The sequence below is a fragment of the Gymnogyps californianus genome, chromosome 2, assembly GCF_018139145.2.
Source record: "Gymnogyps californianus isolate 813 chromosome 2, ASM1813914v2, whole genome shotgun sequence".
NCBI classification, from domain to species: domain Eukaryota; kingdom Metazoa; phylum Chordata; class Aves; order Accipitriformes; family Cathartidae; genus Gymnogyps; species Gymnogyps californianus.
The window spans coordinates 92,844,176-92,862,623 of NC_059472.1; the positions used below are offsets into that span (position 1 = coordinate 92,844,176).

Here is an 18,448-nt window from a genome sequence, read left to right on the forward strand (position 1 = left end):
CTCCCCTTTCCATTGTGCAAGTTGAAAATCACTTATCATTGGTACATTTCTTTTTGAAGCTTCATAAAGTAAAGCAAAACCCCAAACGCAGCTGTTCTAGAACACCATCATCAGAGTGGGTAACGGGAAGACACACTTCTAACTCCAAAACAAATTATATACTATAAAAAGAACAAGCTTAAGTGACTCAGGAATGTGTTCTTAAGTCAGAAGTTTCATGTATTTTGCATCTGAAATATAAATCTGTGTATGCCTGTGTGCAGGTGATGGCCATCTGAACAAGCAGTCAGAGCTGTACAAGAAATAGCTTACCTCCTCTCTACCCACAAATCCCCCTTCAGGAGATGTATTTTCACTTGGGAGATAGACCTTGTGATATCCAGGCCTGAGAAGAGAAGCCAACTGTATCACTTGAATTGAGGTATTAACGGGCAAGCCAAAACGATAACTAGATTCTTACTTCCTGTGGACTAGTAGGGAAAAATGTGCATTTAGCCAATACATACCATAATTTTAAGTCTGACGAGAGATCAAGATGTTACAGATATTGAACATACGAAAAAGAAAAATGCTACAGCAAGGAAGTGCAGTTGTGAAAAGGTCGTTCCTAGACCTGTAACCAAGGGGTTTCAAACATTCAAAACTGGAAAGCAAACTGGGGCGACTGAAAATTTGATACTAGATATTGTGAAAGCATAGGTTTGTTTCTATGAGAAAAAAGGTAAAATAGATATCTGTCATCATTGAGCAACTTTCCCCATACTAAACTATTAGCATGCCAGAAAATGACCTCAAAGAACTACTAATACAGGTAAAAGTTAGTTTGTGTCCATTTACTTTTGACCTTTTCGCTTGAGAACGGCACAGCACACCATGGCAATTACAGCAGTGGTTTTGTGATGCGAACACCTGCCTTCCAAATCTGCCCATACAATCTGTTCACATTAGCCTGGTTGCACACAAAAAAAGAGCACTGACCACAAAGGTTTCAAACCGGCTCTCTCTAGGTACAAAAATAACAATAGCATCACCTGTACATTCTTTATGTACGTGCAAGAGTTCAATTAGCATCTCTTGCTTCATCTTATTCCACTCTACTATAAAGTTTCAATGCCTTTTCTACATCACAGAGGAACTGGACATTTAATTATATGACCCCATAGACAAGAGCCACATGAGCACAGTAACAGGCAATAAAATTTAAACCTAATCCAATTATGAAAGCTTCTCTAAGGCTAATAAAATGGAGAGAAGAGTCAAAACTGCATTGATTTCACTTGATACTGGTCAAGACTGCATGATCAACCCAGATGCGTAATCCTTCAGGAGAGAATTAACACAAATTCCATCTGAAACAGAATTAAGGTCTAGCTTCACAGAACAGTTAAAATTTCCTTAAAACCTCAGAGTGAGCATTTCAAAGAAGAAACGCTAATGTTTGCCAGGAGAGGTCTTCTAATTCACCTAACCTCCTGATTTTTTTAACAGTTTATAGGACAGCCTTGATTCCTCAGAGAACACCTAAGCAGGCAAGGGTTTGGAAGCCCAGAAGCCAGCCCAAGTGTCCCTAAAAATCACTGCTTTCTGTTCTCCAAAGTCTAAGGGCAGATTTCAGAGCCTGCTGGCCAGAACTCATGGTGTTAATGCATACCTAGCACAATGAGACCTCAATCTCTAATTATTAGTATGACCCACGTGGTAAGAAATGGATTGCCACACAAGGCAAACAGCTTTAAAAAGAGATACGATCCAAATTAAATGTTGACTGCTTTGAACCAGTCTGAAAGGCCTAATGGACACAGTACAACTCAAAAGGACTGAAAGATTTTAGTTCTTCAGTTAACCAAAGACTTAGGCTAAAGGAATTTCAACAAATCAAAACTACACAGTAAGACAGTGAGATTTCAGATATTCCTAGAAACAAGCTGGAAATGGCTATCCCAGACCTACATCCCAGGGTAACCAGCAGGTCCTCAATATATTTAGGAAACAACCATTCAAATCACAAATGTAGAGGAGAAAAAGCTTCCCAGCCAATGACTGTATTATCTGGATCTAAACTTTAAACAGTTTACAAAGGGGAAATTCCCCTGGTGCCCCTGGCACCTGCTGTAAGTCTCTACAGATACAACAGACAAAGTTATTTAAACAGCAGTACAAATGAGATATCCTGTCACTCAAGGTCTCATACCATAAATTACAAAAAAAATTAAGGGGTTACATAAAGGACCACCAAAAGCCAGAAGAATCACCATTACCACAGCAATTCTAACTTTTTTACTGTAGCACAGTGCTGTACAACCACATGCAGGCTCACATTTTGAAATCACAGCATGAAACACCCCATTTCCAAACTTAAAGATGAAAGAAACCTATCAGAGTCCATCTTGTGCATCCCTAAGGGGTCCCTCAAATGTGGTATTATTCTCCATAGTAGGTTACCTAATATTCTGTTTCATACAGCAAAATGCTTCTCAGCTGATGTGGACTTTTGAGTAAAGCCTTCAGGAAACTCTCTCCTCACACAAAAGGACACAATTCACACTGGGGAAGTCTTCCTCTCTCCCTCCCACACCCATATTTAGCTTCTTTTCCCTCAATTTCATTCTATGACTCCTAGCTTAACCTCTACTCATATGCAGAGAGCTGCAAACACTTAATTGCAAAAGCAATGGCAAAGTCATCAAAATGGGGGGGGGGGGGTGGCGGGGAGGGTGTCAGAATTTGTTTCCCTGCAGCTCTGGGAAGCCTTACTGTGTGGCTGGGGAGCAAATCACTTAGCATCTTGTGCTTCCATCCCCCATATGCAAAAGGAAAACAATACTGCTCCAACCACTCCAATTAAGACACATCAATGACTGAAGGACTCCAGTACTAGGGTGATGAAGTCTCAAATGTACATACAACCATTCTCTCTTACTTTAGTATTTTAGTACCTCCATAGAGATGCAAGGTGAGGAATAAAGATTTCTCCCTTTGTAGAGTTAGACGGGAAGAAGCAGCTGAACAGTCTTTTCCACCTCTACTGCTAACAACAAAATACAAAAGCATCCTGCCAGGAACAGGGAAAAAAAAGCATTACAGTGATAGGGGCCTGATCTGCAACATTTAACTACAACTCACTTGTGAATTTAGAAGACTAAATGTCTCCACAAAGTAAGTGAGATTAGTTTATTTTCATTTTGTCACCTTTCCTCCCATTAGCCAGCCATCCCAAACTAAAGGCATCCTCCCTTCTTCCTCCTCCAAAGCCCACATTTCTGACTTTGTTGTTAGTCTCAAAAGACAGACATGCTCCTATAACACAGTAAGCTAATAAGTATTAAGTTTTCAGTATAAAATTTTCAGTTATGTATACAAAAACAAGGTAAGTGCTTAGAGAAGGCAAGTCAGCCCAGTACATACAACAGTATTAAGTCTCAATCTGCAGATATAGAGAGACTACAGTTTCATCATCACCAGATTTTTTTTTTTTCTTTTAAATAAAGCAACTTTTTGTCTACACTTTATTTTCTGCTTTGGAGAGGACTAGAGATAGACACCTAAAGGAGAACCTCCTCTCCAGTGGTTCAGAGCACTAAGAGCTATTACTGAGAATGGTTTCCCATCAGGAGAGCTTTGTTCCAGAGTCCAGTGATCTGCACTTACAGATACAGAGATCCGCACACACACAGAAACTAAGCAAATGAACAAAAACTCCACATCTCCTGTCCCCACTTCACACTATGTTCTAATACATATTTTGTCCCAGCCTCTCAGAAGGACCTTTTTGAGGAGTGAGAAAGGTGGGGAAAAGGGTCCAGTACTCTGTTTAATGAGAGTACCTATAAAATGCCTTCCTTCAAAAGATGAACCTGAAAAAGGGAATGGTGTCTTCACCCTCTCCTGTTTTCAGTACCTGAAATGAAGCCTTAGAAAAGGGAACTTTTCCAAAAAAAAATTAAGCAGCTGATAACAGGAATTAACTGGATCTAGAAACACAACAGAACAACTTGGCGGGCACTGCCTTTTTATACACTTAGTAACGGGAAGGGCAGAAACTTTCCCAAGACTCTCCAGCTCATCCACAGCAACATTGGACTCTTTGGGGGGAATTAAACCTCATATTGTGGCTTTCCCCTTCAAATCAAAAAGCCCCCAAATATTCCATTGGAAAAACTTGAATCTTCCAAATATGATTACAAGCAAGGAAGGACACAAGCTCTTTTAATATTCAAGGTAGAAACACTGTTGAGCCTCTGGTGCTCGCTACTGCTACACCTTTCGGATTGGAACCAAACAAGCACATCCTATCAGAAGAAATAGTATTTTTTCCATTTGTGCAGAGAAACAAGCTAAAAAGCCCTGTCGTATCAGCCTCTTAAGGAACAAAGCACCTATTTTCGTTGTGAGCACAGCTGCCTTTCAAGGGACATCAGGTTTCCAGTGCAGAAGACATGTGGGCATGCAATCCCACAATAAATTCTTTTTCTTTTGAGAGGATTGAATTTCATCTGTAAGGTACAACTGGAACAAACCAAAATTTCCCCCAAACTAGAGGCGGGAAGAAGAGTTAACTTCCTCTTTCTCTTCCCTCATTTTTCTCTATTAGCCCCCCACCCTCCCATTTGCAAAGAAATAACTCCTCCTTAACTTTCACTAAAGAAGCCTGAGAGCTCTGTCTCCTTCTGGGCTTTCAGACCAAACTCAGTCTTGGCATTTTGTATGGACATCTGTGGTTCTTCTTGAATTTTTCTGCCCTCTAGCTGTACAATCTCAAATACACTCTCTCAGGAACATACCACAATTTTAATGTGCTATTGATGAGCAGAATCATGCTTATAGATCTTATAAGATAACAAGCACCTAAGCACATGCCGAGATCAATGCTTTTTCAGGAAAGTTTTCCAGATACATAGTCAAGTCCTGTGGCTTTAGGGGGATTTCAGCATGTACTTCAGTGCTTTCCATGATCAGGACTACACATAACTTTCTACCCTAAAGACCCTAAGGTGGTTACAAAAGCCCCTCTCATTCTATGTGCCTAAAGGTTTGCGCAGCAGCAGCAGACAAACCAGAAGCAGCAAGCTCAACTCCCATTTCTGCCACGGATTTATTTCACAAGCTTTTCTTGCACCTCAGTTTATCTCCCAAATGCGGAGGAGTTTGCACTTCCTCTGTCATGGATTGTTTTTAAGTTGATTAGGCCTAAAAAGACAGTGAGAAACCCTATACATAAAGTAGAAATATTGCTGAATATTGAATAATAATTCCCCAATTGGAACAATTGCGGAATGCCTTCTCCAGACAACGGCCCTCCAGGATTACAGTGTTTAACATCTTTAACATCCTACTTTCACTCATCAGGAAGGCACCCATCTGGAACAACTGTGCCTCTTCCTAATCCGTCAGTGTCCCCAGAGGTCTCCCAAGCACCAGGGAGACAGGAGTATGCATAGAACGGTATTTCGACCTAGCTATGGAAACCCTGCCTGCCCAGGCTCCCTGAAGAGTCACTGGAGAAAGGAGGGGAGGCTATCCTCCAGAGGGTAGATCAGAGCGATTCAGAGAGATTCCCCTGACTCACCTTCTGGAGAAGCTCCCTCCTCTGTAGCCCCTGCACAGAGACTCGGAGGGTGCCACGAAGCCTCAGCCCTGTGTCCGGGCGAGATGCACAAGGCCAGGCATTCAGTGTTACTCCTCTTACTGACAAGATGCAACTTTACTCAATTCAAGCTATCGGTCTCAAGCTGAAGAAATAGGAGACTGCTCAGAAGTGCATTATAGGAAATAATTTTGTAAACCCATGTCTTTAAAAGTATCTAGACATTTCAGCTGCCCAAATCAGGATACTCAAACCAATCCCAACTGTATATGCTGCTGAGTATTTCTCAGTCAACAATCCCCTTTATGGCAGTTTCAAAATTCCTTAGTCACTTTTTGAAAATGTGCCACAAATCAGAACATGCCCCAAGAACATGGTAATCAAACTCCTCCAGAAAAATACACTAGTGATTAACCAACAGCCTGTTCCTAAATGAGATGGCTTCACTGCACAGAGAGCTCGTTGCAATTGCTCTTAAGCAGCAAGGCAGGGGGCGTGTTGAGGGGCAGGGGATGCAGAAAAAGATACAATTATAAAAGTTTGCTTTTGTTTCAGTATCAGTGAAGTACTGTAACACCAATCTTCTCTCTTCCTCTCCAGATACAGCAGCTAATTTGAGAGTATAACAACAGATACTCATGATGGTAGAACATAATGATTAAATGCAATGTGAGCAAAGGTCATAGCAATAAATAAACGAACATTTTGTTTGTGTTTTAATCAGTTTAAAAAACAGACTCCATAACACAACCACAGATTAAAGCCAACCCATGCTTACTCTCTTTTACTGATGTGGCTGAAGCATTTCAGCCTCTGCTTTTTTCCAGCTAGACTCCCAGAAACACTGCCCACTCACACCACCTTCATGTGCACGCCTCTACGTGTAGAAGTGACCTGACATGCCATTTAAGGACCATTTGCAAGGCGCACAGCTGAGTGGCCAGAGCAGCACGAGCGAGAGGGTCGCAAGCCCTGGCATCGGCAGAGATGCTGACTCACTCCGCAACCTTGGCCAACTCCCCATAGCTGGTCAAACTGTTCATCAGCTGAAAACAGAACTGCACCAAGAAACAGATGCTCTGGCTGAGTTTCGCTCCCCTGGGCGGACTGTCAAGGGCTTACCAGCAGGACGGCCACAGCAAGAGGGACAGATTGAGAGCCATGTTCCCAGGGCCCATCCTGCCCACCCTGCTAGACAGCTTGAAACCTAAAGGACTCCACTATCAAACATCCTCCCATCCCGCCCCTCTCCTAAATTATTTGACAGGAAAGAAAAAAAAAAGAAAACAAAAAGAGGAAGCAACATGGCTGTGACCAAGTTAGTTAGTTTTGTCACTGGCCCATGCAGTGGTCTGTCCAAAGTGTTTTCAAAACTATCCTCTTGCCCTTATTTTCCTTTTTTCCTGCTTGCTTTCTTTTTTCTCCTTTCATCGCCTACTTCCACCAGTATAAACTCACCTCCATCCTCTCATTTTCCTTACCATAGCATGATTAATTCCCTCTCACAGACTAGCTGTTGCACTTATGTTTGCATCAGAGTGTGGCAAAAGGCAGCTTTTAACTTCACATGTACTTCCAGGCTGCCTCTTAAGGTGATCGGCTCCACTTCCCAAGGGGCAGCAAGCAGTGGACCAGCAACATGGGTCAGCAAAAACCACTGAACTCACAGGTTTTGGGATGGCGGGGGGGGGGGAAAGGAAGGGTGGGCATGAGGCAGAGAAGAAGTGCAGCACCAAATCCAATGCAGATGTTGTTCAATCTTAACAGACCAGCTTTGCTATCAGACAGACCAGGAAGGACAAGATATCGCAGTAGCCCCTATGAGTCCTGCTTTGCTGCTGTACCCAAGCATAGGAAATACAGGGTCTACATGTATCAAAACCACTGTACAGGCACAACTGGTTTACTTCTGAATAGGGACAGTCAGCTGGAACTGCAGCTAACAGAGTGCTTTGAGAACAGATCATTTATTTGGATGTCTACATAAAGTTTCCTGTGATTTCTGAATATAGTTCTGTTTTTCTGTACACAAAAAATAAACATCATGCAAAAAGGAAAAAAATCCAGAGAATCTTACATCCGCGACACGGACAGTGCGAGTATCAGTGGTCAGACAGCAATCTGCAGACCTATCAGTCTTGCAAGCAGTGATAACAGAACTCTTTAGCAGTTGTTATAAATAACCAAAATAATGAAAGCAATGAGCGGGAGGCATACTAAGCCTTTACTTATAAGGAGGGCTTGAAATAAGCCTTACAAAGAATCTGCCTGGCTCACAGGCTTGCCTGCCAAGCACAGGAATCGCTTAAGGCAGGCCAATGTTTAGGAATTCCAGCTGAAGCATGCTCCAAGGAGATGGCATTCATTTTTCTGTTCTTAAAGTACTTGCAGCACAGCACATGGATGAGACAGCAAACAAGTTCTTCTTTAAGTGCTACCAGGTGAATCCAGAAATGAAGCAAGACGGGGTTAAAGAAGCTCTAGAGATGTCAGAGAATTCCGTAGGCCTGCGAAACAACACCTTAAGACCCCTGCTAAGTAATCCTAGAGATAACGATAAAACTAATCTTACCTTTAAAGTTGCCAATGAACAAGCCAGGCAGAATCTGTGAGAAAGAAATATAGTATCAAATATAGATATCTTGTGGTAAGACAATTTGACAAAGTTCAATTTGCATACAGGATGGAACATACTACTTTAGCAGACTATTGTCAAATGCAATCTAAAAAGCACTGACATTTTGTGTCTCTTTACAACCTTCTCAAACTACATAGCTCTAGGTACGCCGCGCTTTGAGAGCGTTCGTTGACAGCTAGGGGTTGTTAATCATGCAGACTCTCACATAATGGAGGCTCTCTAAGGACAGCAAAAGTGCTTCACAAATACGAAGTGGGCCTTGCAACACACCCCTCCCCCTGCCCTGTCCCCCGCCCCCCCCTCCCCCGCAGCAGGGTAAGAGTTACCCTCATTTAACTAATGATGAAACTTCATACAGAAACGGTGATTTGCCTAAAGTTGCTAAGCAAGCTGGACATCCTTCAAGTCTTTTGAAGTGCAAAGACATGCAAGTCAGGGCTGCAGCACTGTGGGGCTCTTCCACAGAGGTAATCAAACGAGTTGCAAACAACGAGTTGTGTATTGACATAGAAAGAGAACTGACGAAAGTCTTCGAGTTGCATGTTTCTCTCCCAGATCTACTCACTCACCCCAACACTCCCAGAAGCCTGCACAGGTCTCAGTTACAGGACTTTCTTTAACTGGGGAGTTTCAAGGTCAGCCTGAGGACCAGCCTGTGCAGTCTGAGGACATGGGCATGCACACATACAGAGGGGGGGGTGACACTGCAGTGCTACCCCTCCCACCCTCTCACAACCCTCCCAACTTGGGAACAGCATTAAGGACATGAAAACCCCCCAGGCACACCGAACACACACTTTCTGGCCAAGAATTTCATTCTCGGCCACCTGAAGTCTCTGACCCACGCCCACATCCTTTGAAGAGACCAGAACCGTGGTGGTGAGACCATACGATCCATTTTTCTTTGGTGCATGCAGAGCATACCATCAATACAGATATGTCAGCACTGACTTCCTAAAGCCTTAGCAACACCCAAGTGTCATCACAACAGCAGCAACAGTCTCTCGGGCGCAGCTATTTAAAGGGAAAACTCCACCCATTTTGCTCGGTCCAGCAGCCGCGAAGTTCCGAAAGTCATGAAGGACTTTTCATCGGGGATTATCGCCCCAGCCTCCACTTCACTGCAGCCTTCCTGCTGAAAGGCGACCCAGCTTACCACGCAAAGGTTAGCAGGCCGGCAAAAGGGCCTGCAAAATAGCTTCTGACCTGCCTTAACGCCAGGGCTTCCATCCGATAAAAACATCATGTACACTGTTATTTACCTAGCCTTGCAGAAAACAGAAGGGCTGCAGCACTTCTCACACTCCCTGCAGCTTCGGTTTGTGCAAACATTCCTCCCTCTCAGCTTTGCTGGGTGATCTCTTTCTCCCTGCTGTGTCATACCAGCTCTAACCACAGGGCTCAATTCTGCCACGGATATTGAAAGACTGCTTCTCTAGGACCCTTGCTGTACCCTGAACGGCTTACAAATTAAAGGCTGCATGACAACACCAGCTAGACAAGAAAATGGTTCTTTAGTCTGGTACAAACAGGCACCTGTAAGTTTTGCACAAATAAGCTCAGACAGCTTTCTCCCCTTTCCCTGCCTCTTCATTTTTCATCGTACAAATTCAATGTTGATACAAAGGCAGCAAAAAAACAGTGGGGCAGTTTCCAATGCCAGGGTATCAAGAAGGGAAAAGAACCCTTACAAAGTTCTGCTGTCCCTTTCCACATGACAAGACTCATGGTTTCATGGGCTGATTCATTATTTTAAGCACACTTGATGACTCTGCTAGAAGTGCAGCCCAAAGGCCAGCATCCCAGGCTAGGAATCAGAAGCCAGTAGCTGCTCCAAAGAGCAGAGTACCCAAGGGCCATTGCTAAGGGCCAAATTCTGCAAACAAAAAACATGCTCTAAAGCAAAAGAGAGTCAAGTTATGAACAAATTTCACCAACCAGATCACCCCAGCCAGCTCCCTCAACTTAAGCTTAAAAAATTAAAAAATTTAAAAAGCCTTTCTGATATTTTTAAATAGCTGTCTGGTATTTCCTATCTGCAGCACAAATCTCAAATCACACCACCACTACTGTAGACTATAGCATTTTAGACTCCAGGACAGTATTTCTGCATCAAATATGTGCTCTCAAGAGAGGATAAAAGCTTAAATTCCAGTCACAGTCATTAAGGTTAGATGTTATAAATTAAAAATACCAAGAAACGCTGGGGGGTTGCAAAAATGACGCTTCTTAGATTGTTGTCGGCAAAGGAGGAAAAATCCAGAAGTTTGCATTTGTGCATCATGAAGCAACGCTGTATGCTAGATAGGAAATTAGGACACTGTGCAACCAAGGACAGATGTTACCCCTATTGTCCTAGTCATTCTAGAAGCAAGAAACATTACTATGGGTGAAAGCTACCTGGAAAGAAGTGAATCTTCATGCCGTGCTGACTAATACTTCAGCACTAGACTACGGCTGGGAACTTTCAGCTGTGTCATCTCACACTGCCTTCAGTAACTGCAACTCTGGGTCGCACAAAATGAAGGCCGAAGGCTGCTAAGGGCGTGTGAGAGAGAAGGGTTGGGAGTCAGAAGAGAAGAAAAATAAGGTGGTTGTTTTTGTGAACTTTTCAACCACTGCTTTATGAATAAAAACAGTAGCCTCTTTATATCATCCGAAACATTGAGAAAATGATCACGGACTAAATAACAGATGTAGGAGAACACACAACCAAGCAACAGGGACACCAACGCCTGTCTTCATTCATACCTCGCATGAGAACAGCTCATGTTCTCCACCTTGCACAAAGGCAGAGCCCTGCAATGGACGATAGTTGCTCCAGTTGCTACCACTTCTCATCAGTCCTCTCTGAAAACACACCTCTCTGGAAAATGACTTACAGGGCTACGTTGCCGCTGTTTCCTATACAGACACATGCTTATAATAAAGCATCTAATTCCTTGCCCAACGCTCCTTCTAGATGCGCTAGTACTGATGGGCACTCCGGAGAAGTTCATCAGGCTTTCTGCGGAGACAGCCAGGTGCTGTAGAAGGAGCAGATGAGCCCACCTTGTCCAGCGGTACAGGAGAGCGGCATGGGTCAGGGAAAGGTATTCACCGCTGACGTAAACTGGCACAGCCTCGCTGGCTTCCATAGAACTGGTTGCATCAGCTCTAACTATCCACACTGATTTACATTTCTTATGAATCAACTCCTACAACGAACAGGGTTTATCTGCCCTTTTTGTAGAGATAACACTCAACTCGCCCCTTCAGAAGAGTCTGCATGAATAACGGGCAGCTAACTGTAACAGGACGAACAAGAACTAAAACCCAGTAAGAACTCTTCACTAAGCATATCCTGTTCACAGATAATCAAATCTAAGTACTGCAATCTCTTGTCACCATCTCAGCCACTAGACTTCGGCTCCTGGAAAACATCTTTGTAATTTTCAACCACAGACTTCAACTTGAACTTTGAATACAAGTCAAAGTTAGACATTAAGTGTGAAGACAAATCAGGCCACCCAGACAATTTCCTAAGTCAGACTCCTTTACTCATCCTGTACTTATAAAATGTAAGGAAAAAAAAAAAAAAAAAGGTAAAGCACTGAAAATTAATAGTAGCTAAGTCAATGCACACTCACTAGCCAATTCTCCTTCTCCGAGCAGAATAAGAAGGGTATTTATGAACCAATGCTTTCAGTTTAATTTCGGAAAAGTCAGGAGGCTTGGGTGGGCTTAAGGAAAAAAAACTAAGCACAGCTAATTTTACAGAGAAAACTAGCAACAAAAGACAAACCCCACCTAAAAAGAATGCCAGGCCTCCAGCCCTTCATCAGCACTAATAGCCACATAAAGTCAGATGCAGTTGCTATTTGCTACAAAACACATCAATATCATGTGACAGAAAAATAGGAGGGGACCATGCCACTGAGAAAGGCTCAGCATCCTAGAGCAGCCACAGCAGCTGTAGCAATCTCTGGAGCTTTTCCTTACCATACCCATTACAGGTCACCACTAATCCTCTTCCCCTGGCATCAGTACAAAGAGATTCCCTAAACGAAATAATCCACCATCGGATAAGCTGCTTATTTTCTCCACGGTCCGCATATAGCTCTACCACAAAAAACACACTTTGGTTGGAAACTAAGGCAATTCGTATTGCTAGACTACACTGAGTCAAGCAAATACCCCCAAACATCGGCATTGATGACTCCATGCCGCCCCTTGCCCCTCTGGCGTTTGCTGACTCACAAGATCAAAAGGAACAGATGATCCAGGGGCACATTCTGAAGGTGGCAAGTACCAGACCTACACGTGGGACCCCTACAAAAATAAACCCTGATGGCCAGTACCCAATGTGGTTGTAGCCTCCTTAAAGGAGCCAGCTCCTCCCGAACTGCTGAACATTTCAACCTCTTGGATACAGCTATAAGAAGGGAGGAGAAAAATCAAAGTAGTGCTATGCTTGTCCCGAAAGCTCCGGTTGGTATGTGTCAGGGCAACACTTAACAGAATTAAAATGACCAAATTGCCTGGAGTCACAGATTGCCAATTCCTGCCCACATGGTACCATAGCAAGATGTAATGCAGACAAAGAGTGCTAAGCTTCAAAGGGTTGAGAATTGTCCTTCCCCGCCTCCTCCCCCCCTGCCATTGCAACTTTAGCATCCCATATCCTGTCCCTCTAAATGTTTTGATCATTTCAAACATTCCCAGAAAAATACTACAAACATACCAGAAGTCTAAAAGAAGTCTCTCCAGCTGTGTTTCTTCCTAACTGGCTGCTCCTAGAAGGTACCTCCAAGAAGCGGCTACATATCACAACATTATCCCCCGACTCTGAAACCAAAAATGGAGAGAAGGACCAAGGGAGGTTCTACCTCCCACCCGCTAACTCAGTTGGACTAACCAGCCGGATCTTTCCCCTGCCTAAAGTTTCTATTTCAACGTCTCTATCCATAGGATGAAAAGGCTTCACCTCCCAGGTGGCACGCTAAGCACTCTGGACATTCACCAATCTGACTTCCAGGGGCAAGGATGTCAGACTTGGACAACGTGTGAAGAGCTATTTCTAGGTCTTCTCCTCCGCTTTGCTGGAGGCCACGCTTACAGCAAAGCTACTCCCAAAGTACTCAAAGCAGGATGTCAGACAGAAGAGATGACTCAACTTCTGTTCCTCGTAGTAAGCTATATATAAAAGGCTAGTTACCACCACACTTTCAAACCTGGGTTTAAAACAGAGGTGGAGATACTGAGAAAAATCACAGTTGTCCCTTGATAACCACCACAACGTGCCAGGGGAATCGGCGCTTCCAATAAGCCCCCACTGCCAAAAAGCCAACACCCTTTGCAAAACAGATCCATCTTCCTTCCTCGCTGCGATCTCCACTGGGGCCAAGCGCTTTCCTGTCCTACCAGCACTGGGGCCAGCCCTCCAGCGACAGCCCGTATCCGCCGGCTGCTCTGCGCCCTCGGAGCTCGCACTGGCCGGTGCCGGCAGACCCCCGAGGGGGAGCGGGCCAGCGCCCGCGATCCTGTTTCAGGGAGGGGGAGCAAGCGATGGAGAAGTTAAAGGATTTGAAACAGCGCTCGGTGGGTTCGCCGGGCTGGCAGCCCAACGCTCCAGGTCCTGCCGCAAGTCAGGGGGGTGCTGGCTCTGCCCCAAGCCGCCCCCCAGGGCACCCCCAGCGGGGGGACACAGACGAGGAGGGAGCCGGCCCCGGCCCGCGGCGGGGAAGGGCCCGGCGCTGCGGCTGACTGAAGCATAGCGCCGGGGGGCACGGCGGCCGTTAGCGACCGTTGGGAGCCGTTGGGGGCGCGAGGCCGCCCCCAGCCCCGCGGGCTCGCTTCGCCCGGGAGGGGAAGCCCGGGCGAGCATCACCGAAACCAAGGCCCCCCTCCTGCCCGCCCGCCTCCTCCCTGCCCGCGCTGCGGCTGGGAAGGAGGCGCGCCCCGAGGGAGCGGCGCAGCCACGGTCTGCTTCCCTCCCGCCTCGCCCCGAGGCGGGGGACCCCAAAGTTGAAGGGAAAAAGCCTCTCCTGCCCTGGCCTTTGTTCTTTAAGCGGGCGCCCGCAGACTGACCCGGCGGCGCCCGCCGCCCAGGGGCGAGACAAAGGAGGGGGCGCCGCAGCAGCCCGCGGGGAGGGACCGCCACCCCCGGCGACCGCTGCGCCTCGCCCGCGCACATGCACTCACGCACAGGAACAACGACGAGCGGCGTTACCTTGTTCATCCCATTCCCCATGGCTAAAGCGACCCGCACGCCAGCACCGCGGGAGGAGCCGTCGGCTGCCGGCTAGCGAGCTGCCGGCGGCGGGTCAGCGTGCATGGGACAGTGCTTGCCGGGGGTGACTGGGGACGAGCTAATTGTTAATTAAGGATGGCCGCGGCTTGCCGTTATTGGGAAGGGTGAGGCGCATCTCCCCCCGCCCTGGCCGGGGCTTTCTCCTGGCTGCCGGGCGGCGGGAGGCGGGTTTCCGCTCGGCCGCCCCCGGGAGCGGCGAGCCGCGGGGCCGCGCCACCAGGAACTGCCTCCCGCCACCGCCCCCACGTGCGGTTAAAGCCCCGGCGCGCCGGGCGCCCTGGGGCTTGTAGTCCGCGCCGCCGCGCCGCCCCGCCGCCGCCCGCCCGACGGAACTACACGTCCCAGCGACCCCCGCGCCGCCGACCTGCCCCACCTGTAGCGGCCGGCGGCACCCAGCGGGCGCCCGGCGCGGCCCGGCCTCGCCCCATTCCTAAGGGGATGAGTAAGCGTCGGCGGCGGGGTCGGGACCGGGACCGGGACCGGGATCGGGATCGTCTCCCGCGGGCGTCGCCCTGCAGAGCCGCGCTGCGGCTCCCCGCCATCAGCCGCCTGCTGCCGGTGCGCCCGCGGAGGGCAGGGCTGCGGCACGCCGTGCTGGAGCGGGCAGGTACTGCCTGCCTGCCTCTGCGGTACGGAAACCGGTTTTGTTTCGACCTCAAACGGGCCGTGGCGGCCGCAGCCGCCTGCCTGGCGGGGGGCACCAGGCCTTGGGCGCCAGGGCTGCCGCCGCAGCCTCCCGCTTGCCAGCCTGTTCCTCTCCGGCGTGCCGGTGCCCAGGTGTTGGGCCGAGGAGAGGCGCTTGGCTGCAGGCATGAGGCCCGGGCTGCACGGAGAGCAGGGCCTCGCAAAGCGACCTGTGCCCTGTCACAGCACGGTGCCTTGGTCTCCTGCTCTTTGATCCCAGCCACGCTGCAGGCGCGGCGGGTTGGCAAGTACACAAAGTACGTTCGCGTCCTTAACCGAGACGAACAGAGAGGAGAAAGCAAATAGTTTGAAGCAAACATTGCAGAATCAGGCTGGCTGAGGTGGGAAGGGACCTCTGGAGGTCGCCTGGTCCAGCCCTCCTCCTCAAGCAGGGAAGGATGCTCATTGCAGAGTCTTGGCAGGCATGGCTTCAAAGCCATGCTCGGTCCTTCCAAACCTATGCTTTGCTCCCTAATGCGCAGTTAAACATGACATGACATGACATAGCCATATCCTGCTAGCCACAGGGATGTGTTTTGGGGAGGTGTGGTGATGGGCGATTTGGTGGTTAGTGAAGGAAATTTACCCTGAAGAGTTAATATAATAGGGAGTGCAGGCAAGGACTTAAGGGATACATACAGTTTAAATATGCAAGGACAGGATATTACTACATAAGATCTCTCCCATTAAGTAGCTCAGTAACACACCCCAAATAAAGTGAAATCCTTAGTGGCTCAAATGCAAAACAAAGAAAGATGCTGCTGTGTAGCCACCATCAGGTTCCCTACGCATTTATACATGCATCAGTGTGAAATGTGTATAAAAAGTAATGTCGAGATGTCATTTGTTGGGCACACTTCGGTAGGACTGGGCAGGTCAGGGGCATCTGCAGCCCAAGGTAGGCAGTGGAAGGGTGAAAGACGGAGAACAGGGTAAAGCCAACAGGCAGCAAAGCCAGGTATCAAATAATTGATGGATGAACTCTGAAATGATGGATAGATGAGTGACAGGGGACTCTTACTCTGGCAGTGGTTGCCAGTACAAGCAAACTCTAAGGGAACGATTTCACAACCTCCAGTTGCAATCAAACGCCGGCTATTGCCAAAGAGGCGGTCGCACATCCTCCACGCTACCCTCAACAGTACCTCTGTGCCCCTTTCCTTAAGCAACCCTCAACACCTGTCTGACGCAACACCGAAGTTGTTCAGAGAACGAACCCCGTAGAAAGCTGGGGGGTGACAGCCCGCTCCCCGTGCGGTCAGACCAGCGCACACAGAGACTGCGAGCAGGACCAGCCGCCTCAGCAGGGGCTTGTCATTGGATTGCCACATCTTCAAAAACCAGTGCTGTTCCCGTAGAAGCCAATGACACGCTTGAAAGCCAACAGAAGTTACACCATCGGTTTAACTGCCTAGAAAGCTGGAAAACTCTCACCTTGAAACAGCCATGTCATCAACCACAGATGCTTAAATTTCAGGGGAAGGGAACACGCCTGAGGGCAGCGCTGCTGGAGGAGCGCAGCCCAGGGCAGCTGAGGCAGGACGGGCTACCGAGCGGTCTGCAGCTGGCCGACAGTTTAGCACCAGCTGCTGTGACAGTTGTGTGTCGAGTGACCAGCGAGGAGGCAGGGTGCTAGCAAGAGGTTTGCTGAATAATCTTATCCTGGGGTTGTAAGAGGAAAGCAAGCAGCATGGACTGTTGAGGCTAGGCCACTTCTGCTCTGTCTGAATTGGGTGGCCCTGGGAGCACTGCCGAGCTACACCTCAACTCACATTAGGCTCGGCTCGGTGTGAGCCAGCCCCCGCTGCTTTCTGCATACCTGGGTCTCCCCCATGGAACCGTGCCAGCAGGGCAGTAGGAAGCCAACACGTGCTTCAGCCTGGATCGTTTGGGATCAGGGCGTTGGCTCCACCTCACCCACACCCAGCCTCTTGGACCTAGCAGTGTGCCTGGCCCTGCCTCAGCTCACAGCAGAACAGGGGAACACCAGGGAGACACTGATTTGGCTTTTGAACCATTCCTGAACCTCTCCCTCCCTGAGGCTCCACAGAGTTTGGGGGCTGTATCATGTCATCATCAGCCTCAAAAACATCAGAGCGGTCTCTCTGTAAGGCCAGGAAGGATAGCCACCCGACTTAATGTACTGCACTTCTCCCTTCCCCCTCAATACTGCTGAAAAGCATAGCAGTGAGCTTTATCACAGATATTGGCTTTAATATTTCATTGGCAAAGCTCTCCAGAATGTAATTTGCTTTATTCTCATGCCATGCAAAATACGACTGAGGTCCAAAAGGTATGAATCATGGCTTGTCATAATAACTACTAAACACATTTTGCCCCCAAAGTGAAAGAATTCCTTGTCAGCAACTCTGGCAAGTAGCTTCTTTTTGTGAGAAAAAAGGATAAACAATAAATAATATGCCTGATAACTGCAGGGATCTGTGTTGTGCCAAGAGGTCCATGATAACTGGAAGGCCTTGTGGTGAATATGCTGGAAGTCTGGGCTCATCAATTCACTTCCCCATAATTCAGTTTCTCCATCTTAAAATGCAAATAACAATATTTCTGACCTTTGCAGAGAGCTCTGAAAAGTACTGTGCATGAGCAATTCATGTGAAATTGTTATGCATATATCTGTATACATACAGATGGAATACACGTATACCTAACTTAGTATCTGACATTTTTCTGAACGGGAAGTGTCACGCATTCCCATTCTTCTGAATGGGAAGTGTGATTCTCTGTTTTATTTTCGAGTTTCGTGACTCCCTTCAGGATGCCTACTTCAGCCTGCAGTGCTTTCCCTTATTAGAATTTTATTGCATGCATGCATGCAGCTTTTTACAGTGAAAGAGCAAAAATTAGAGTAGGAGAGCGTAACATACCTAGATTAAAAAGCAGTGGGAGGAAATCCACTTCTCTCTTAAACATTTACCATGATGTATAATATATCCTTTTCCTCTCCACAGGTCTAGAGGGGGAATCCTGATACTGTTGCCAGACCTGTCTCTTGCCAGTTATTCCAAAGAAGGATTGTTTTAGTTCTTCAGCTGTTCTTTAATAAACTACCACATAATGCATTTATGGGGGCAGGTCTTCAGCAAGCCTAAATCATCATAACGTGTTTATTCATTGTCACTTCGTAGAATCGTAGAATCATAGAATGGTTTGGGTTGGAAGGGACCTTAAAGATCATCTAGTTCCAATGCCCCTGCCATGGGCAGGGACACCTGCCACTAGACCAGGTTGC

The 18,448-nt window shown here is 47.2% G+C and overlaps 1 protein-coding gene and 1 long non-coding RNA gene across 2 annotated transcripts in view; both read right to left on the reverse strand.

The window, feature by feature from the left end:
• Positions 1-14,625, reverse strand: part of DUSP22 (dual specificity phosphatase 22) — a 45,574-nt gene extending 30,949 nt beyond the window's left edge. The window contains exons 1-2 of the mRNA XM_050892628.1: positions 14,434-14,625; positions 8,157-8,190 (exon numbers count right to left, since the gene is read on the reverse strand). Coding sequence (XP_050748585.1) covers positions 8,157-8,190; positions 14,434-14,454 — 55 coding nt within the window. The 5' untranslated portion in view covers positions 14,455-14,625. The remainder of the gene's footprint in view (positions 1-8,156; positions 8,191-14,433) is intronic.
• Positions 14,626-17,415: 2,790 nt separating this feature from the next.
• The window catches only part of LOC127012918 (uncharacterized), a 65,881-nt gene continuing 64,848 nt past the window's right edge, over positions 17,416-18,448 (reverse strand). Inside the window, exon 3 of the long non-coding RNA XR_007766040.1 lies at positions 17,416-17,739. This is a non-coding gene — a long non-coding RNA (uncharacterized LOC127012918). The remainder of the gene's footprint in view (positions 17,740-18,448) is intronic.